Source organism: Dasypus novemcinctus, chromosome 23 (genome assembly GCF_030445035.2).
Source record: "Dasypus novemcinctus isolate mDasNov1 chromosome 23, mDasNov1.1.hap2, whole genome shotgun sequence".
NCBI lineage: Eukaryota > Metazoa > Chordata > Mammalia > Cingulata > Dasypodidae > Dasypus > Dasypus novemcinctus.
Window position 1 is genome coordinate 57526921 of NC_080695.1, and position 23250 is coordinate 57550170.

General features: G+C 41.6%; 2 protein-coding genes across 2 annotated transcripts in view; both read left to right on the top strand.

Annotated features, from left to right (window-relative positions):
- LOC131275614 (acyl-coenzyme A synthetase ACSM5, mitochondrial-like) overlaps window positions 1-13270 on the top strand; it is a 163597-nt gene extending 150327 nt beyond the window's left edge. The window contains exons 6-9 of the mRNA XM_071211342.1: window positions 6483-6693; window positions 9103-9246; window positions 11448-11591; window positions 13117-13270. Coding sequence (XP_071067443.1) covers window positions 6483-6693; window positions 9103-9140 — 249 coding nt within the window. The 3' untranslated portion in view covers window positions 9141-9246; window positions 11448-11591; window positions 13117-13270. The remainder of the gene's footprint in view (window positions 1-6482; window positions 6694-9102; window positions 9247-11447; window positions 11592-13116) is intronic.
- The window catches only part of LOC101416094 (acyl-coenzyme A synthetase ACSM5, mitochondrial-like), a 31153-nt gene continuing 17316 nt past the window's right edge, over window positions 9414-23250 (top strand). The window contains 8 exon segments of the mRNA XM_071211473.1: window positions 9414-9417; window positions 9674-9881; window positions 11448-11591; window positions 13117-13384; window positions 14778-14857; window positions 16291-16414; window positions 17293-17373; window positions 17516-17617. Of these exon segments, the coding sequence (XP_071067574.1) occupies window positions 9414-9417; window positions 9674-9881; window positions 11448-11591; window positions 13117-13384; window positions 14778-14857; window positions 16291-16414; window positions 17293-17373; window positions 17516-17617 (1011 nt within the window).

Genomic DNA, 23250 nt, shown 5'->3' on the forward strand with positions numbered 1-23250 from the left:
TGGTGAGGCAAAATGGTGGCTGCTTTCTGCCAAGGTCGCTGCCTTCCCCTCCAGGCTTACCTTCTTGAGCTGAGCTGTGGGTGATCAGTCATGTGGCTAGTCTCTTTTCTGGCCTCTTCTCTTCAGCTTCAGCTTCAGCTGTTCTGCTTTAATAAACATATTAGCATTCAGCCTGATGACTGGGAAAGAAAAAACAAAAATTGATAACCATTATTAATATTAAAATTTACCAGTTAGATGATAAGGCAAGAAAAGATCTCATTTCCAGATGAACTAAACAGATATTACCTAGGAATAAACCTAATCATGTAAGATCCAAAGACAAAACACATTCTGAGGAATGCAAGAAATACTTGAACCACTTAGATTGGCTTTTGTCTTGAATAGGAAGACAAATTTTTAAAGATGTTAATCCTACCTAAGTTAATCTAGGGGTCTAGTATAATATCAAAATATACCAATTGGGAAAGAACCAGCAAGATGATGGTGGAGTAAGGAGCTCCTAGAGTCAGCTCTTGCTACAGGGCAGTTATCAAACACCCAGAGATCTCTGCAGCTAGCTGAAAGCACCTGTTTGGTGGCTCCAGGAGACCAGAAGAGCATTCTGTAACATACTTAAAGGAGTGGAAGAAGAAGACTGCCCATCTGCAGAGAAGACTCATAAGTAGAGCCGCCTACGCTGCAGAGGCCATTGCCCATCCTATACTGGAGGCACAAGCCACCTCACAAACTGTTCCATGGCTGGAATTGAAAGCTCCACTTCCCCAATGTGGGGGAAGAAGGGATGGTTGGGCACCAATTTCAGCTACTGATGAGTAAATTCAGTGGGCTACAGTATAATCCTGAGAAAAGCTAGTTTCAGCCTGTCCAGATCAGAAAGTGGATGGGAGCCACCGTCTTAATGCCATCCCTGGCACGAAGGGAAGTGGGGGTGGATTGAGGATCCCAGTGCTGGGGGACCAGCTTCTTTCCATCCAGATCAGACTGCAGGCATAGCCTAGTCACCAGTGCCACCTCCAGCAGGGAGGAAGCTGTGGAGATCTGCAATAGGTTCTCTGGGAAATTACTGGTAAAACTGCAGAGGCCTATGTTCATCTTACTCTGGTGTCACGAGCCACCCCAGGAGCTGTTCTTTGGCTGGAATTTGAAGCTCCATTTCACAGAAATGGGAGGAAGTGATGGTTGGCTGCTGCTTTCAGCTGCTGATTGGTGGAGTTTGCTGGCTAAGAGATAACCTGGGAACAACTGGGGTGTGAATCAGCCCAGGTCAGAAAGAGGCCAGTAGGCACCATTCTGACTCCACCCCAGCCAGAGAGGAAACCTGGCTGACTGAAACTCTCAGTGTCTGCAGGTACCAGTTTCTTTCATGCAGATCAGCCTGCAGCCCTAGCCTAGGCTTCAGCCCTACCTCTGGTGGGGAGGAGGCTGAGGGCCCTGCACCAGCCTATACAGGTAACTGCAGGTAACTTTGGCTGGCATAGACTGAAAATCAGAAGTCTACCAGGGCAACTGCGATCATCTTGGACCCACACTGCATAGATTGCTGCCCATACTTGCAGCTCCATCCCCACCTCAGGTGGGAGAAAGGAATGTGAAGTTTCATCAGTCTCTCTGGGCAACTACAGTCTAGGCCTCTACTTGGATTGTCCCACATAGCTGTGACTCTGTCTCTACACCAGGTAAAGGAGAAAGTTGGAAAAGGCTTCATTGGTCCCTGGTGCAATTAGGGCAGCTTGAGCTCCACAGCTTACAGCACCAACTACATGCTTGGCTCCTACTGCAAAACCAGCAAGGGAGAAACAATAGGAAGCTCTAAACTAAAGAAAAAAACTTCATGCAGAAAAAATACTCTAGTAAGCCAGATGTGAAGACACCAGTCAAAAATTACAATCCACACCAAGAAACAGGAAGCTATGGCCCTGTTAAAGGAACAAGATAAGCATCCAGATGACATAAAGGAGTTGAGACAACTAATTATAGATGTTCAAACAAATCTTCTTAATAAATTCAATGAGATGACTAAAGAGATTAAGGATATTAAGAAGACATTGGATGAGCACAAAGAAGAATTTGAAAGCATTCATAGGAAAATAGCAGATCTTATGGGAATGAAAGATGCAATCAATGAAATTTAAAAAAAAAGATTGGAATCATATAATAGTAGATTTGAAGAGGCAGAAGAAAGGATTGGTGAGCTTGAAGAAATGGCCTTTGAAAGTGAACATAAAAAAGAAGAGATGAAGAAAAGAATGGAAAAATTTGAACAAGATCTCAGGGAACTAAGTGAGAGCAAAAAGCATGCAAAAATATGTGTCATGGGTGTCCCCAAAGGAGAAGAGAAGGAAAAAGAGGCAGAAGGAGTATTCAAAGAAATAATGGTAGAAAATTTCCCACCCCTATTGAAGGACATAGATATCCCTGTCCAAGAAGCACAACGTACTCTCATCCAAAAAAATCCAAATAGACCAACTCCTAGACACATACTCATCAGAGTGTCAAAGGCCAAAGACAGAGAATTGAGAGCAACAAGAGAAAAGCAGTGCATAACATATAAGGGATATCCAATAAGATTAAGTGCTGATTTCTCACCAGAAACCATGGAGACAAGACGACAGTGGTCTGATATATTTTAGATTCTATAAGAGAAAAACTTCTAGCCAAGAATCTCATATCCAGCAAGACTGTCTTTCAAAAATGAGGGCTAAATTAGAATATTCACAGATAAACAGAAACTGAGAGAATTTCTAAGCAGGAGACCAGATTTTGAGGAAATGCTAAAGGGTGTGCTACAGCCTGAAAAGAAAAGACAGGAGAGAGGGGCCTGGAAGAGAGTCTAGAAATGAAGATTATATCAATAAAAGTAACTAAAAGTGTCCAAAGAGTGGTAAAAATAAAATATGACAGATAAAACTCAAATAGGAATAAACTTAACCAATGATGTAAAGTACTTGTATTCACAAAACTGCAACTCAGTGTTAAAACAGATAAAAAAAAGCCCCCAAAATAACTGGAAGAACATTCCATGCTCATGGATTCTAAGCTAAATATCATTAAGATGTCAATTCTACTCCAACTGATATACAGATTTAATGCAATCTAAATAAAAATTCCACTAACATCAAAGAAAAAACTGAAAACACGATCATTAAATTTATTTGGAAGGGTAAGGGGTCCTGAATAACCAGAAACATCATAAAAAGGAAAAGTGAACAGTCATCTCCAGACTTAAAATCATAATACCTACTTATAGTGGTAAAGACAGCATGGTACTGGCCTAAAGACAGACCAAATGGCCTAAAGGCAATAGGCCAATGGAACCAAATTTATAGTTCAGAAACAGACCCTCACAGGTATGGTCAAGTGATTTTTGACTAGCCTGTCAAACTCACATAGTTCAGGTAGAACAATCCATTCAAGAAATGGTGCTGAAAGAATTGGATATCCATAGCTGAAAGAAGGAAAGAGGACCCCTATCTCACACCTTATCCAAAAATTAACTCAAAATGGGTCAAAAACTATTAAATAAAAGCAAGAACCATAGAACTTCTGGACGAAATTGTTGGAAAATATCTTCAAGACCTGGTGGTAGGTGGTGGATTCTTAAAGGAGATAAGAGGACTGAGTGGACTACTGATATTTAATGTAGGTAGAAGTTTTAATTAGTTTTAATGTAAAAGTGTGGAAATGTATACAGTGGTAACATGCTAACAACTACTTTTTAAGTGGTTGAAATAGTTGAAAATGGTAGCCTAGTTGTGTAAATGCCAATTGACAGAATGCTTGAGAATTCTGATTTAGCACAGTAAACCAAGAGATGGGTGAGAATTGTGGTTGCTGGTACAGATGCAAGAGTGTCCTTTGTTAGCTGGAACAAATGTATATCACTACTGCAGGGTGTTGGGAATGTGGAAAAGCATGGGAAAAATACAGCTGGAGTGACCTATGGACTGTGGTTGTTAGTAATAACATAAAATTCTTGCATTTATGTGAAAGATGTACTGTGTTGATACTGAGGCAGTATGAAAAATGTGAGCCAAATGTACACTGTGCACATTATTTTATATATCTGAGGATATTATTTTATCTGTAGCAAATGACATACCACATTCTGCTGTGTTGGAGGAGGAGTGTTGTTAGGGAATTCTGCACATGTATATGATTGTTTTATAAGTTTACAATTTCTGTCATAAAATGTATTTAAAAAATAATAATGGGGTGATTGGGGGAAAAACACACCAAATGTAAGATAAGAACTATGATTAGTAGTAAGATTTTGACAATATTCTTTCATAATTTGTAACAAATGTCGTGACAATGCAAGGTGTTTGTGGAAGGTTGATATATGGGACCCCTGTATGATGTTATGTATGTCTGTTTTGTAAGTTCACAACTTTTACTATACACTTTTTTATGCATGTTCACATATAAATATATAATAATAGGATTGTTAAGGGGGGAAATACTTTGTTTAGTAGTAATATTTTGATAATGCTTTTTAATCATTAGTTTAAAAGGTTTAATAATTTTTAAAAAATGGACAATAACAACTGTTGGTGAGGATGCAAGGAGCAATTTGAACCTTTGTACATTGCTGGTAGGAATGTAAAATGCTCTAGATACTTTGGAGAACAGATTGTATTTCCTCAAAAAGTTAAATAGAATCACCATATGTCTAAATAATGTCACACCTACATATATACACAGAGACTTGAAAACATGTCCACATAAAAATCTGTACGTAAATGTTCATAGAGGAATTAATCATAATAGCAAAAAAATGGAAACAACCCAAATGTCCAAGCACTGAGGAATAGATAGAAATAATATGGTATATCCATCCAATGTGGAATATTTTTCAGCCATAAAAAGGAAAGAAATAGTGATACAAACTACAACATAGATGGGCCTTGAAACATTATGCTACATCAAATAAGCCACACATAAAAGGTGACATATTGTATGGCTCCATTTATATGAAATATCCAGAATAGGCCAATCCATAGAAACAGAAAGCTGATTAGCTGTTGCCAGGGCATAGGGTAGGGGGAAATGGAAAGTGATTGCTGATGAATATGGGATTTCTTTAGGGCAAGATGAAATTTCTGGAATTAAATAGTAGTAATGGATGTGTTACCTTGCAAATATCCTAAAAACAATTGAATTGTATAATTTAAAATGGGGAATCTTATGGTATTGTGAGTTATCTCAAAAAAAAAAAAGGGAAGATACAGAAGAGTGTAAATCATATGCTACCTTGTGCATTAAAAAGTGGGATGGCCCAAGGAACAGAGTCGACAACTGCAAGCAAGAGAGTCCCATCCATCTGCCCTATGGGATCTAAGCCCCTTCTCAATTAGAGGTGGAGTGGGCATCATCATGCCAGAATCCTCAGGGTTGGGGAATGAATGATGGACTAGAGTAGACTTACTATTATTCTACTATAGACTTATTGTTATTCTAGCAATGGAAGAACGTTCATCACTGATGTGGAGGCGGTGGCCTCTGGAGGTTCTGAGGGGAGGGAGAGGGAGAAATTGGTGTAATATGGGGGCATTTTCAGGACATTGGAGTTATCCGAATGATAATGCAATGACAGATACAGGCCATTATATGTCTTATAATAACTTACAAAATTGTGCAGGAGACAGTTTAAACTATAATGTAAACTATAATCCACACTTAGTGACAATGCTCCAATATGTGTTAATCAATTGTAACAGATGTACCACACTAATGAAGATGTTGTTAATGTGGGAAATTGTGGGAGGGGTAGGGAGTGGGGCATATGGGAATCCCCTGCATTTTTTATGTAACATTTATATAATCTAATCTAAAAATTTTTTTTAAGGTGGGATGGCAAAAAAATATATATTTATGTTTGCATAAAAAAAACCACAGAAGGTATGTAAGAAACTAATAAGTGGCTATGCATTGAGGTGGTCAAGTGTGGAACAGGGTAAATAGCCACCAAGGTGGGAGCAAGACTTCTCAATGCACACCTTTCCATGCTTTTCTCCCCTCTACCAAGATGGCTCCCTCATGTGTCTGCTCATTGTTTCCACTCATTGTCTGCTCATCTTCTTTAGAAGGCACTGGGAACTGAACCCAGGACTTCCCATGTGGGAGACTTGAGCCACATCTACTTGAACCACATCCACTCCCTGCTCATTGTGTCTGTTGTGTCACCTTGTTGTGTCTGCTTGTTGCATCAGCTCATTGTGTGTCTGCTCATTACATCTGCTTGTCTTCTTTAGGAGACACTGGGAACTGAACCTGGGACCTCCCATGTTGGAGGTGGGTGCCCAACTGCTTGAGCCACATCTGCTCCCTCTCCATGCTGTTTTGACTTTTGAACCATGTGACTGTACTAAACATTGTAAAAAAAAAATTTAATCCCATTAAAAATTTTTTCTTTAAAAACCAGCAAACAATAATCTTCATAAAATGGCTTCTCTTTATTTTCTGCCTGTACCATTGTCTAGGCTGGGCACCGGCCTCCAAATCCTGCATTCTGGTGGGTCGACGGACTGGGAGCAGAAGTCAAATGGAGCTTTGAGGAGCTGGGGAAGCTGTCCAGGAAGGCGGCCAATGTGCTAAGAGGCGTGTGCGGCCTGCAGCCTGGGGACAGAATGATGTTGGTGTTCCCACGGCTCCCGGAGTGGTGGCTGGTGAGCGTGGCTTGTATGAGGACAGGTCAGTGAGCAGGGCTGGGAGTCCAGTGGGGTTGATACAGTTTGACAGGGTTTTGCAGTGGCCTCAGGACTTGGAGGGATGGAAAAAAATGGGGAGTTTTGTTTACTTCCCTTTTGTCCAACAATCACAAACTTGATTGTGTGCAAGGGCCAGACAGTGATGTAAATGTGTACAGCAGGCGGAGTGTGAGGCCATAGGGAACAGTGAAGACTGTAGTGAACTGGAGATCCTTTGTCCTGTCTGATGGGGCAGTTACTTTTTTGTTCCAAACAAATGCTGCCATGCAGTAATGAGAGCCAGTGTTATCAGAGCTTCTGGTTTTGTAATTGAAAACACAGGATTTTTAAGAGAAAACTTAAGCCTTTCAAAGCTGGTACCTAAATCATTTGTAAAATGATTCCGCTGGTTTCGGGAATACCGGTATGCATGCAGCCTTGCCCTAGTCCCTAGATTTTTACCTGGAGACTGAGAATCAATGGAATTAGGGATGAGGGGCTCTCATAACCAATCCACATAAGTTTCAGTCTTAAACTTTATTACAGCAAGAGACAGTATAGAGGGACAAATAATCAAAGCTGTAAGGTAGGCGCCTGGGGGAGAAGCATCCCCCTGCTGTCATGACTGCTCACGGCATCAGGGCCTCTGATATCCTTGGGCTGAGTCCTCCAGCAGAAGAGCAGACGAAGCAAGAGGACACAGCCTGGTGGCCCTGGAGAGCCTCTGCTGATGCCCACTGGCACTCTTTTCAAGGGGCTGAGGCTTTAGGGTGGTTTTACTAAAGCAAACTGACCAGTTAAGATGGGGAGCTGGTTTCTCCATCCCCCAGAAGCTTTGGACCACTTGGAATGTTGTCCACCCCCTTCCAGTTGTGGTCTTGATGGGATTGGCCCAAATCACATGATTAAATGTGTCCAGAGAACAATTTACCTGAAATACAGGTGGTTTCATAAATAATCTGTGCAAAAGAGATGTATAAATTCATGCTAGAAAACTAGCTTTTCTCTATGAACAAGTTTTATTCAACCAGGTTGTGAAGGGATTATCCAAAAAAAGGAGAAACTTTAATTTTAATTTTTGTATATATTTCCACAATATACAAAAGAGAAAGAGAGAATGAATGTCATTAAAGTATTTTCAGTTCTCAGGGAAACAGGCACATAGGTTGGAGGAGCTCTCCATATTCCACTATGACATACAAGGTCCTGTTTTTCAAAAATTTATTTTATTTACTTTATTATTTTTCTTTATCACCCCTGCCCCTAGATGGTTCTCTCATCTGTCTGCTCATTGTTTACTTGCCTTTTCCAGGAGGCACCAGGAACCTAAACAGGGACCCCCCACTTGAGAGGCGAGTGCCCAACAACCTGAGCCACATCCGCTCCCAGTGGGCTGCCGCATCTGCTGGCTTGTGGCATCCACTTGTTGTGGCAGGGGCAGAGTCTAGCTTGTTGTGGTGGGAGGTGGCGTTTGATCATCTTCTCTTAAGAAGTACTGGGACTGGAACCCAGGACCTCCCATGTGGTAGGCAGGTGCCAAAGGGGTTGAGCCACATCCACTTCCTACAAGGTTCTTTTAAATAAGAGTCATAGTAAGGGAACCCTGCACTTTTCTTGAGCACCTACTATGTGCCAAGCATTTTGTTAGGAAATATGCATGACCAAAACTTCCCTTTGGGGTATTATTAGCATTATTTTTCATGTTACCTCAATGCCCCCAATTCTTCCAATTATACAGTTTCACCCATTTTTCTGATGTCCAAACAAAATAACTCAAGACCACATCCCACCTTGCCATGCCAACTCTAGCATCCACTCCAGTACTGTAGAGGCTCATTTTTACATTCTTGCATTCCCATATTCTCCTGATATGCACTTGTCCCTGCTCATCCAGTTTCCTGTGTTTGATTCATTTCTCTTGCTGACAGCTGTGGCTGTCTATCATCTGCTTTGCCCTCAAGCTTGAACACGACCCACAAAGCACCACAAACATATCTCTGTGTGGGACAGTCATCTATTAGAAGTAACTAAGAAAGAAAATTGTCAAATAAGGGGATTCCATTCAGCTAAAAAAATTCATGTTGGGATTTCAATCCTGTAAAAGTTTGAGATATACAACAAAGAGCAAGGAGCCTTGGTTCATCCTCCATGCTGTCTTGAGTCCTTGAAATTTGCCCCTTCTTCTGTCTTGTGTCCTTGCTTACTAATTGGCTGTGGCAAAGCAACCAATTCAGAACCACTTTCTTCTCATCTCTGAAATGAGCGTTAGACTCAATGGAGTGTTGACAACCTGCATTTTGAGAAACTCAAATGATTTTTTAAGTGTCTGATTCAATTTGAGAAACTCAAATGATTTTTCAAGTGTCTGATTCAATTTTCCCCCTATGTTTGTTTCCTCACTCATTACTCTTAGGAGATCAACTCGGCCATCTTCAGAGTTGCCTTGGTTGAATCCCGGAATCCCCACCTACCATATCCCCCAACAAGCAACCTGCACCTACATACCTGGGTTCCTTGTAACAACTTATTTGAAAGATACAAACAGCCATTGGACTAGGTAATCTCTAAGGCAATGTAATATGATGGTGAATATTATGGACTCAGGTTTACCTCTGCTTGGGTCCACATTTCCAGCTCTATAGCGTATTAGCTGTGTGACCTCAGGCAACGTATTTTACTTATCTGAGGCTTAAAGGTCTAAGTCTTCATTTCTTCATCTGCAAAATGGGTATAATAGAATCTACTTCCTAGGGTGGTGAGGATCAAATGAAATAATACATGTAAAACTCTTAGCACCTGTAAATGCTCCTTAAATATTTTCTAGATTTCATTATCATCATTATTGTTACCTTTTCCCAGCACAGGCATTTCAACCTTCTCCATCCCCTTCCTGCCCCCATCATACGTGGGACTTTTGGTCTGGACCTCTGCACAGGGGTCCTCTCCTCTTCCCCTGTCAACAGCCTTTCTCTGTGTGCTGTCAGGGGTCGTCTTAATACCTGGCATCTCTCAGCTGACAGAGAAGGACCTCAAGTACCAGCTGCAGGTGTCCAGAGCCAAGTCCATTATTACCAGTGACTCTCTGGCCCCATGGGTGGACACCATTAGCACTGACTGCCCCTCCCTCCAGACCAAGGTGCTGGTGTCAGACAGCAGTCATCCAGGCTGGCTGAACTTCAGAGAACTCCTTCAGTGAGTTGGGGGTCTCTGGGAGGACAGCACAAAACAAAGCTGAGGCTTGTCTCCTATATGCCGTAAGAGGTGGAACACGTTGCTGATTGCACATGAAAGGAAAGAGTCAGGGAGGAATGCTCACTTTGGAAGCTCTAGACTGACCTGAGACCTAATCCTGGTGACCACTTTAAGATGGGTCAATGGTTCAAAGTCACTCACTCAGTCCTGGATCTGTCACTATATTTTCTGTGCCTCATTTGTCTGTATGTTGGTGATGCTAGTTATAGAGCTATAAGCCAGAATAAATGATATAACCTACCTGATGCTTTAGTATATAGTAGGTGGTCAATTAATATAGTAATAGTGGTAATGTATTGAGTGCTTATTGTATGCTAGGCTCTGTGCTAGGTAAGTATTAATGTATATTCATTCAACCTACAAATATTCAATAAATATCTACTTTGGGACAACCTTGTGTTTGGTGCTCAGAGTGTGATAATGAATAAGACAGCATCTTAATTAATCTTTGAAAACAAAACCCTATGAAGTACGCTTGAACCCAGTTTTACATGGGAGAAAAATGAGTCTTGGAGAAGTAAAGCGACTTGCCGAAGTTCCTAAAAAAGAGTCAAGTCAAGATCAAAACAGAGATCTGCCTTATCCCAAATCCAAGACTACTTCTGCCTTTGAGCAAGGTCCTGGTAGAAACCTATCTAGGAATTTGAGACTTTGCCTGATTAGAGGCTAGAATCAAGGGGGGCACCTCTCATGGGCCTGCACCATTGAGTCCCAAATGCCCATCCTACACACCAGCTGCATCATATTTACCTGGGTATGGTTTTGAATATAGATCCCAAGGACCCACATCTTACCTACTGAGTCAAACCTATTTGGGCATGGGCCCTGGAATCTGTAATTTTTTAAAAACCTGCCCAGGTGATTTTGATGAGTTACTGGGTTGGCCTAGACCACTAGTTCTCAATTTTGATTGCCTTTAGAATTACCTGTGGAGCTCTTAGAAACTATCAGTGCCCAGGCCTACCCTCAAAGATTCTGATTTCATTTTTGTGTGGCCCAAGCAAGGGTATTTCCTTTAAAACTTAAGCAGGTAGTCTGAAAGATTGAGAACCAGTGGCTTAGATGATTCTACAAATCACAGAACTGTAGGAATTACCCAGATCTCAAGTCCCTGAAGTTGAGGAACACTTTAGAGAATGGCTCGAAATTGCCAGGAATTGATGGGGGGACAGGCTGTGCCCAAATGTGCAAAAGTATGTATGTGTATGTGTTCCACCAGAAAGTTCCTCCTGCTCTGTAAAAAGAGCATGGGTTCTTTCAAGTTAGTCATTTAAACATTTTGAGCCTCAATTTCCATATCTGTAAAAGTGTTGTAATGATAGTACCTACACCATGAAGTGGCTGTAGGGATTAGAGACTAAATGCAAGCTGGAGTCCCCTGCACAGTGCCTGACATGTGGTATTTATTAAAGTGTTAGCCAGAATTGTTGTTATAAATATTATTGTTACTATTATATTACTATTTTTCCATACTAGCATCAAACCTATTATTTTCACATTTTACAGAGCGGCATCCACAGAGCACAGCTGTGTGAGGACTAGAAGTCAGGACGCACTCTCCATCTACTTCACCAGTGGCACTACTGGGGCCCCCAAGATGGTCGAGCACTCCCAGTGCAGCTATGGACTGGGTTTTGTGGCCAGTGGAAGGTACTAGGAACAGGTCACCTGGTGGGTCCAAGGAACAGAATGTGAGTGAGCTGGAAGAGTGTGAGTGAGGGGGAAACAATCAGAGTTGAAGTCAGAGAGCTAACGAGGGAGAAAACCAGGCAGGATCTTGAAGGCTCTGGCTTTTACTCTGAGTGAGATGAGAAACCACTGGAAAGTTTTGACCAGAGAAGTGACATGATCTGATTTGCTTTTTAAAAGAATCACTTTGGATGCTGGGTTGAGAATTAACTATAGAAGGCAAGGAATGAAACAGGAGAGAGGCTACAAATGGCAAAGCTGGTAGCTTGCCCAGGCTAGTAGTGGTAGGAATAAGAAGAGGTGAGATTCTGAATGCATTTTGAAGGTAGGCCTAAAAAGTATTTGCTGGCAGGTTTGGTGAGGGTTGAGAAAGAAAGAAGAGAATCAAAGATGATTCTCAGGTTTGTGTGGCACCAATGGCCAGAAGCATTAAATGATTTGGAGAAGACATGGGATGAGCAAGTCTGGTGGGAGGAAAATGAGGAGTTCACTCTGGACATTGTAAGTTGGAGATGCCTATTGGACATCTTCGTCCTCCTAGTTAAGAGCAGGGATGATGAGTAGGCAGTTGGATACACATGTCTGGAGTTAATGAGAAAGAGTCATTCAGGAGTTATCAGCATAAAGATGGCATTTAAAGCCGTGAGATTGGAAGAGATGAGAAAATAGTAATATAAATGGAAAAGAGAAGAGGTCTACAGACTGAGCTCCTGTGGTATTTTTACATTGAAGGGGAGGGGAGGAGGACTCACCAAAGAATACAGGGAAAGAAGAGCCAATGAGTAGAAGAAGGAGCAGGAAAGTGTGTGTCTCAGAGACTGAGTGCCCAACATGACCATTTTTCTATTTCCCATGTTTGCAGGCATTGTTTCCCCTTCCCAGGCTGCTCGGTCTTCTCTGCCACACCTGTGTACTTTCTATATGTCATTTAAGTCTAATTCAGATGTCACCTCCTCTATGAAAGCATGTCACAGACCCCACCTTTACCCTTGCTCTGGTTAAGTGCCCATTCTCTGTAATCACACAAGGCTCTGTGTTTACCTCTATCAAAGCATGTTCTCTAGGGGCTTCCTAGATTTTTATATTTATTGAACTATAAGCTCCTTGAACAAGACTGATCATTCATTTCTATATCCCTAATAACAAACCAGTGTAAGTGCTGAGTAAATGTCACCTGAATAGATTAAGTGTACTTATCACACTGGATTGAGATTATTTGCTCTTCCATATATAACTCCCACTAAATTGTGAACTTCTTGGGAGCAAGGAATCTTTTAAATTCTGTACCCATAGTGTGGGGCACAGGTATGTAGAAGTTGTTCAATAAAAGCTTTTTGCAACGATAGGTGGCTTATGGTTCTTATGCATGTTTGACAAGCACGAGTACTTACCGTGGGAAGGACTACAAATAAGGTGATAAGGGCAACGGAATCCCTTTGAAAAGCAGAGGCCTTGCTGAGGATGCTGACTCTCTACTTCTTGGCAGGCAGTGGGTGGCCTTGAGCGATTCGGACATCATGTGGAACACGACTGACACTGGATGGGTGAAGGCAGCCTGGACCCTCTTCTCTGCCTGGCCTCATGGATCTTGCATCTTTGTACATGAACTGCCCCAAGTTAACGCCAAAGTAATTCTGAATGTAAGAGACAAAAACACCATCGACATGTTGGGTGAAAATGAGTGGGAAATAGGTTCGGAGTTTGCAGTAGAAAAGGCACGAATTAGTGGCAATATGGCTTCTTTGGTGCTTAGAGTAACCACAGGTTCCCAGGACCTTCCATAATCTGGTTCCTGCCCACTCGATTATGCCTCCAGTCATTGCCTATGCCCTAGAAAGATCCCTGGAAATTAGCCCATTTCGTATCTCCGAACCTTTGCATATCCTCTTTCCTCTCCTGCGGGGTCTCTCCTTCTGCCTCCTTCTTTCCTATGCTCCTGTCAAATCTTTGGGCAAAACCGTTGCCTACGCCCCACCTGCATGCCCTGTCCATGGTACTGAGCATGAGTCTCTAGAGCCCTGGTGACTCCGGCTCAACCTCCTAGGGTCTTCTTGTGCAGAGGTAGGAGAACTGATGGCCCCAGAGACGATATGGGTCACCTTCCTTCTGCCCTCCACATCCTAACTGCCATCCCTTAAAGCAGCGGAGGGCCCATCTGCCCAATCTCTTAGTTTTGAAGCAGGTTGTGGTACATGATGGGTAATAGCACAGGGTATGCAGTCAGTTAGACCTGGCCTCTGATCCTGCATCTTTCAGTTGCTAGCTGTGTGAACTTGGGAGTCTTCTGGCCTCTCTGAGTATCCACTTCCACAACTACAAAAGAAGGCTAATAACGTTTTATAGGTTTTTTGTAAGAATGAAATGAGGTAACATATATCAAGGGATCAACACAGGGTCTGGTACAGTATAGGTTCTTAACACATATTAATTATTATTACCATTATCAGATTCACCAGCATTCATTCATGTAAGCCTTGATCAGCCAGTGTCTGCCTTCTCCTGTCACTGCCCCCAGCCTTGACATAGTGCATTAGTTATCTACTTTGCTGTGTAGTAAATTATCACCAAAAGTACCAGCTTAACATGAACATGTGTTATCTCACAGTTTCTGAGGGTCAGGAATCCAGGAGCAGCTTAGCTGGGTGCCTCCAGCACAAGGTCTGTCAGTGTCTGCTGGGGCTGCAATCATGTCAAGGCTCAATTCACCCTGGAGAAACTCACACGTGTGATTTGTGGCAGACTTCAGTTCCTCACTGCTCACTGGGCCTTCAGTGCCTTAGGATGTGCATTTCTCCATAGAGCTATTGGCAACCTAGCAGCTGACTTCCTCCAGAGAGCGTAATTCAAAAGAGGGAGAGTGGGAGCATCCAAGACAAGCCTTTTAGAAACTAATCTTGGAAGTAACATTCCATAACCTCCACAGTGTGCTATTGGCCACACACAGCCCAAACTTGGTACACTGTAGGAGGGGCCTCCTCAAGGGTATAAATGCTGGAAGGGGGCAAATCATCTTGGAGGCTGGGTACTTCACAGTTATCAGCTTCTCTCCTTTGATGATGAACAGATAAAGACCCAAACCACCTGCATTTCCAGGAAGTACCACTTCAGTGATTCTAAACAGATCCTCTAGCCTTTGTTTTGTTTTAGACTCTCTCTCGGTTCCCAATCACCACCCTCTGCTGTGTCCCCACCATCTTCTGGTTGCTTGTGCAGGAGGATCTGATGAGGTATGGTGCTTTGGGGCTTACAGATGTGAATATACACCACAGGTACACCCACCTTCATTTCTCTCTCTCTCTCTCTTTCTTTCTCTCTCTCTCTCTCACACAAACACACACATTCCTACAGAAGCAGAGGCACATCTGCTCCTTAAGCAAACACACTCATGTATACATATACAGACACAACTCACAAGAATATATATCAATACCCTCATAGACAACCCTCAAGGATGAGCTTCTGGCCTACAGGAATTTGCATCCAACTGGAACATGTAAAGCTTTAGGGAGTCTGAAATGTCAGCACTTGAGGTGGTCTCTCACCTCACCACACACCCATGGGTCATTTCCTTGGCAATGCATATGTATTACTTCTACATAATTAGAGAAATTTTTGGATGATCATTAGTTGCCTATGGAATGGGGCTTGTAGCCAGGGCCCCTATGTCTAGTGGGACTAAAAGGTCACCACAGGGGAAGTCCCATTCTTCAGCCCTATATTAACCTCAGCCAGTCACTCTCTGAGTGAAGGTCATTGGGTATCCAAAGGGAGGAGACAAGAAAATGTGGATGGCACCCATTCAAACCCTTTATGGAGAGGTCCATCACTCTTCAGTAACCTACTGACCCTGATCCATGACTTTCCACCCCTTTCCTCTTCCAAGACATGGGAAGTTAGAACCCCTCTGTCTTCCCTAAACATAAGTGTCTGCCTTGATGTGCCTAAGAGAGTGAGTTCTTACATGAAACTCAACATAAACTCTTCTATAATCTAAGAATTTATCCTACTCATTGATCTATATATTTATCTTCACATTGGCATTTTGGCTGAAAGCAGGCTCTGGGCCATTTGTTCAAGAATAATTTAATTGAAAGACACTAGGCAATAATTTAGTCAAAACCAATTTGATCCAAAGGAAAAAAGATGTTTGAAAATATATTTGCCATCATTGGTTTTCCTCATCTTGGATAATTTGTTGAACTGAAGAGTAGTTTTGCAACATATTTAATGTCTAGGAATTTTGGACCCATTCATCAAAATCTTAGAGCTCTTAGAGTACTAAGTTTCATTTTTAAATTATTTGTAAATGATTTATAATTTCCAACCAAATTATTGCTTGACCAATTTATTTTTAATCAGTTTGTTTCCGAATAAATTTTTTGTGCCAGTCTATCTGAAGTTCATCATGTTATGCCAAAAAACTCCTATATGAGGTTCTGGTTTTATTCCAAACTCAGAATTTTTAAAAAATATATTAACCTCCCATGAGGAACGAGACTGCAAAGTCAGAGGATGGAACCTTTGGAGTGAATTATAAAACATGGGAGTTTACCCTCTGGTGCTTTGGGGAGGGCACAGCCTGGACCCAGGCATCTGTGCTGTAGAATGGGGTGGCCCTGGGAACCCTGATGTGGCTGCCTTATTTTGCTGGCTGAGAAAGGTACCAGTTTCAGAGCTTGAAGCACTGTTTGACTGAAGGAGAGGCCCTCAATCCTGATGTGAGGGAGAAGTGGAAGAGCCAGACGGGCTTGGAACTGCATGAAGGCTATGGCCAGTCTGAGACGGTGAGCACTGGGTGGACCTGGAGGCCCTGCCCCAGGTCCCCTCCTCTGACCCCAGCCAGCCAGAGCGAATGACTGGCCACAGCACCCTCCAGCCTTTCCAGCTGCCATCTTGGGGAGGCCTGACTGCAGGGAGAGCAGATGGTAATAAAATTCCTTTTGGATTAAAGGGGTGAATCACACATCTTAGCCCCTGTTACATGAAACTATTCTCGAGAGAGGGAAACGTGAAAAATTCAGGAGTTAGTTGTCCCTTTGTTGGTTGAATTTTAAAACTTTTCCAAAGATTTGATTTTTTTGGGTAGTGGGATGTATAGTATAGGGAACGTGGGTATCTAGTCCCCCTCTAAGAGGAATATGGAATAGGATAAGCAGGGGGTTTAATGCCCAACATTGCTTTTTTCACAATTATTTCCAATGAAACAACTCTCAGGGGCATGGATATTGTTTGTCTCCACCAGGACAGCCAAAGAGCTGTCCTGTCTGTGATCAGGGCCCAAGACCCTAAACCATATGCTCTACAACTGTTCTGGTAGGATTTGGGGGATCAGTGAGTCTTTTGGGCTTAGTGACATGTCGGGTTCTTTATGTGAGCACTCATTACAGAGCTTGATAAATGTTGATATGGAAAGACTAGAAGAAAGAAAGAAAGAAAAGAAGGAAGGAAAGATGTAAATTAGGATAAAAAGAAAAAGAAATAAAAAGTAAGAAAAGAAAAAGAAAGGAGGAAGAAAGGGAAGAGAAGGGAGAGAAAGTGAATAAAATGAAGGAGAAGAAAGAGGGAAGGAGAAAGAGTTGGAAAGCAGGGACAGAGAAGGGATGGACCAGAATGGAATCTAAGGGAAATAGGGTCCTTCTTATTGGTTCTGGTTTCTCTCCAGGTTGTAATTTGTGCCAATCCAAAAGGCACGAAAATCAAGTCTGGATCCATGGGGAAAGGATCCCCACCTTATGATGTGCAGGTATGCCGCCTCTCCCAATCACCGGAGAGGCCTGGTTTGAAGAGGAGTGAGACTCAAGCCCTTTGGTTAGCAACACAGGCTAGGCAGGTGGGGGGCCTGGTTGTGCAGACATCCACACACCTTCTTGTGATTTTTCCATCAGATTGTGGATGACGAGGGCAACATCCTACCACCAGGAGAAGAGGGGACTATTGCTATTCGCATTAGACTTGCCCGGCCCTTCTGTTTCTTCAATTGCTATTTGGTAAGAGGCAGAGGATAGACCATTCTCAGCAATTACTGTGTGCCAAGCACTGGGCTCCACACCTTATAAACATCTTTGTTTAACTCCTCCAATAACTGTACTATTGATAAGAAAACGGAAGCTAGAAAGGTGAAGTGAGTTATTCAATGCCATATAATTAGTATGGGCAGGGCATGGGATTTGAACTTGCATGTGTCTGAGAGCATGATGATATGACAGGTGACAGCAACCCTATTATCTTAATGATGAGACAAGTGAGGTTCAAGGAAGTAAAGCAACTTGCCAAAGTCAAGCTGCTATTTCATGTCAGAGCCTAGTTGTCACAATTCTGTCTGTCTGGAGTTGCCTGGGTTTTACAGTTGGGTTTGTTCCCTGAGATTCTAGTCCAAGTTTCTTTCATAATATAATAATTACATCTCCCTTAAACCCACTGTTTCAGTTTCTTGGCTACTAAAACAAACAGCATGCAATGGATTGGTTTAAACAACAGGAATTTACTGGCTCATGGTTTTGAGGCTAAGGAGAAGTTCAAAATCAAGGTGTCTTCAAAGCGATGCTTTCTCCCAGAAGACTGTAGTATTGGGAGGCTGGCTGCCGGCAATCCTTAGTCCTTGGCTTCTCTGTCACCTGGCAGTGTGCATGGCGGCCTCTCCTGGCCTTTCTTCTGCCTCTGCTGACTTCCAGCTTCCGGCTGCTCCCTGGGGCTTTTTTTGTCTGACTTTCCCTCTGCTTATAAAGGACTCCAATCATACGGATTAAAGCCCAACCGGATTCATTTGGGCTACAGGAATGGATTAAGTTTAAGACGATGTTTTTCTGAGTTGCCTAGCTCCAAGCCACCACACCCACTCTTGTATCTATCATGGGTTTTCTCTTTTCTAAATCCTCTCTAAAAAATCTGCTGAAATGGCTCTCAAACTTGACTGCACATCAGAAAAACCTGGAAATCTTTAACAGTAATTAATGCTTAGCCCCCACACCAGCCTAATGTTCGCCAGGTGATTTGAATGTGCTGCCAAGCTTGAAGACGACTGCCTTATGGAAGTGCCATCTGGTATGGATATTAAGCTGTCAGTCACCTATGATATTGAAGCTAGCAGGTAAATAGCCCATTTGTTTTTGGGATGTTGTATCCGTTATTTGTATTTTAGTGTTTTTCTCTGTGATTATTAGAGAAATTGTCTCTAACTGAATTTTACTTAAAATCCCAGAAACTTACCTCCAGAAAACCAAAAACCATAGTAATCACACCAAGCAGAGATAATGTTAACATTTAAAGGTATTTCTTTGTGATCACTTTTGTAGGCAGTGGTAAATTCTTGATCTTCCTGAGGAACTTATTCATTCATTATTTCCTGAGTGTGTGCTTCATGCCACTAGGTGTACACCAATGAGCAGGAAACATGTGGCCCTGGGACTCACAGAACTTACACTCTAGTTGAGGGAAACAGATGATAAATAAAAGACAGTGAAGTGATAGAGAGTAAATGGAAGGACAATGTCTATGATATTCATAAATCCCTGTATTTGTAACTATTGATAGATGATGATGATAGATAGATAGGTAGATAGATAGATAGATAGATAGATAGATAGATAGATAGATAGATAGATGGATGGATGATACGTGGCATAAAAGTCCATAAAGTATAACAGAATATGCAACCTTTCTGGATCTGTGACAATTCCATTGAATGCTAGAGTAATTTGTAGAGATACTTGCTGGCCAATAACCTTCCCTTCAAATTTTCTTTCCAAACACCAGCACCAGCAGTTTGGGATCTTTTTTGTTTTATGAGGTAAACTTTGCAGGACATAAAATTAACCATTAACCATTTAAAAGTGTACAATTCAGTGTCATTTCATATATTCACAATATTGTGAAAATGTCACCTTTCTTTGGTCCAAGATATTTTCATTACCCCAAAGAAAATGCCATACATACACCAAAGAACTGAAAACAGGCACTCAAACAAATACTTGTATAGAAATGTTAATGTCAGTACCATTCACAGTAGCCAAAAGGTGACAACCACTCAGATGTCCATCAAGTGAAGAATAGGTAAACAAAAGTGGTCTACCCATACAATGCAATATAATTCAGTCATGAAAAGGAATGATGGACTGATACCTGCTATAACCTGGGTGATCTAGAAAACATTATGTTTAGTGAGTTCATTTTTAACTAAGAAAAAAATATTAAATCTCTTCATGAGAATCATGGCACTTGTGAAAGGTAACAGAATGTCAGAACAGAGGTAGGCTGTGAATGATGAGTGGTCAAGCTCATCCTCTCTCCTCAGCATGCACATTTCAATTCAAGTTGGTCACTCCCAAAGAGCCAAATACATCTAAGTCAATTTTATATCCAGAGTTGTTTCTTAAGGAAATGAACTGTCAAATGAGAGACGTTCAATACTGTGTTGTTTACAACAGACAAAAAATGTGGAGGAACTATTTAAATTTCCAAACCCAGGAAATTGGTTATATAAATTATATTACAGTATTCTTTATAAAACCAAAGAAAAGCAAAGAAGAAAGAAATAAAATGAATAAAATGAAAAAAGAACTTAAATTTCTAACAACGGGAAATTGTTTAAGCAAATAATATTATAGCCACACAGTGGAATATTTTTTATTTATTTATTTATTTTTTATTGACTTTGTAATAATATTACATTAAAATATATATGTGAAGTCCCATTCAACCCCACCCCCCCACCCCACCTCTCCCCGCCCCCCCCCAGCAACACTCATTCCCATCATCATGACACATCCATTGGATTTGGTAAGTACATCTTTGGGCACCTCTGCACCTCATATACATTAGTTCACATCATAGCCCATACTCTCCTCCATTCCATCCAGTGGGCCCTGTGAGGATTTACAATGTCCGGTGATTGCCTCTGAAGCACCATCCTGGGCAGCTCCATGTCCCAAAGACACCTCCACCTCTCATCTCTTCCTGCCTTTCCCCATACCCATCAGCCACCATGTCCACTTATCCCAATCCAATGCCACCTCTTCTATGTCACACAGTGGAATATTATGAAGCAATTTGACCTGATATCATTTTACTCTTGTGAGAGATATCCATGATATAGTAACTGAATTCAAATTGGGTTATAGAAATATATGTATAATATGGCTCATTTTTATAGATAATACATTTGTATACATGTATATAAATAATAAGCAAGGAAAATTCCTAAAGATTATATCATAATTTTAGTGGTGGGACTATGCTCTTTTGTCACTCTTGGTTTTCATTTTCCATTAATTCTATAGGATATGTGTAATTTTATAACATACAAATAATACATGTTTTGAAATGAAATCTGTGCAAAAGTCCTTCAAGATATATCTTTACATGTAATTGTCACCATGCCATTAATAAAAGCTTGCACACCACATGCTTTAGAATTAAATTATGTCTTGAACTTTTTCATGACACTAAACATCTGAGAAAAAATTTCTTCTCTGTGACTGCATCATACTCCTTCAATTTTGCTTTGGTGCATTTCCTTCCCAGGGCCAATGGGCTGTCAGGGCTTCAGTTATGCTCTGGAGCTCTGAATCCCTTCCTCTACACCCAGCCTCACCTCCCCCAAGAAGGCTAGCCCCTCCTGTCTCCGGCCTGATCCCCTGGGGGACTGCTTGTATGTGAAAGGAAAGGAGGGCCAGCCAGAGCAGCCTCTACTTTTCAAAGATTACCCTGTTCTCTTTGGCTGCAAACTATCAGGCAAAAGTCTCACCTCTCTTCATGGGGCTTTAGCTGTTTGAACCTTCTCCTTTCTGTCACATGGCAGGATCAAAATGAGCAAGTTTGGGAAGCAGACTTGGCCCAGTGGTTTGGGCGTCCGTCTACCACATGGGAGGTCCGTGGTTCAAACCCTGGGCTTCCTTGACCCATGTGGAGCTGGCCCATGCACAGTGCTGATGCATGGCACGTGCAAGGAGTATGCCCCATAAGGAGAGTGGCCCAGTGGGAAAGAAAGTGCCGCCTGCCCAGGAATGGTGCCGCACACACAGAGAGCTGACGCAGCAAGATGACACAACAAAAAGAAACACAGATTCTCCTGCCACTGATAAGAATAGAAGCGGTAGAAGAGCACACAGTGAATGGACACAGAGAGCAGACAACTGGGGCAGGGGGCAGGGCTAGGGAAGGGGAGAGAAATAAATAATTAAATAAATAAATTTAAAAAAAAATGAACAAGGTCTCTCCTCTTCAGCGTATGGAACTCTCTCTTCTCATGTGTCTTCTTGAGTGAGTTTCCATTTATATAGGCTCACAAAGTGGGCAGGGACTCAATTTGAGTCATGCCCTTCTGACATGATCCAATCAAAGCCCTAATTTTAACAGGTAATATAATCAAGACATGTCAGCTGAATCTAATGCATTCAAAGGGTATCGCATACAGAGGAATAGATTAGTTTACAAACAATCTCTCTTTCTGGGATTCATAAATAATCTCAAACTGTCACAAATGTGTTGTATGAATTAATCACCGTTTATCCATTAAACTATATTTGGTAGTTTAGCTTATTTCCATTCTTTTACTGGAAAATTGTGCTGCTGGAAATATACTCAACCCATGTTTCTGGTATGTATATGTTAAATTTGCTTGCCAGACTGTATCTAACTATGAAATTAGATAGTTAGGTATGCAAATGTTCAACTTTCAAAAAAATGTTCAATTTTGCTAACGTGGTTGTACAGATTTACACTCCCAGAGAATCCTTGGATCAGGTCACCATGGGCCTGAGCACTTGTGATCTCCTTCAATTCTGACAGGAGTGCAATGGTTTGGCCCTTTTGTAAAGTAATTTGGTAAAAGATAGCCAGGGCTGTGAAACTGGCCATTTTGGTTCAGGAATTCTATCTTTGAGAATTGCTACAAAGAAGAGTATTCAGACTGCAAAAACTGTTTGGCATACAAAGATGTTCACTTGAGCATTGTTTATAACCATGGAAAAAATGAGTGGGTGAGTGGGTGGGTGGGAGAATCTCAATGGCCAAATTAGGGGAAATGTAAAATAAATTGTAGTAGATTGACAATCTTGAGTGTAAATGGTATCTCATGGTATTCTTGATTTATGTTTCCCTGTTTGCTAATGAACTTGAACATCTCTTCATATGTTAATTATCCATTTGTATTTCCTCTTCTTGGAAAGGCCTGTTCATTGTGTTTTTTTCCCCATTTTTATTGAGTTGTTCATTTTTTTCTAATTGATTTATAGGATTCTTTTATATATATATGTATATATATATTTGTATTAGAGAAGTTGTGGGTTTACAGACCAATCATTCATAAAATACAGGATTTCCATTTGCCACACCACCAAAATCTTGCATAGGTGTGGAACATTTGTTACAATTGATGATAACACATTTTCATAGTTTTACTATTAGTTAAAGCCCATGGTTTAACTTAGGATTCCCTGTTTGTGCAATGTAGTTCCATCAATTATTCAAAAAATTTTTGGTCTCTCCTGCCCGGAGTGGCCCTGGGAGGCCCTGCCCGCGCCCCCGTAGTCCTGTCCGTCCCCTGTACGGGCCGGGGGCCTCGGCAGGCGGAAATGGACTCAGTGACCTTTGAGGATGTGGCTGTGAATTTCACCCTGGAAGA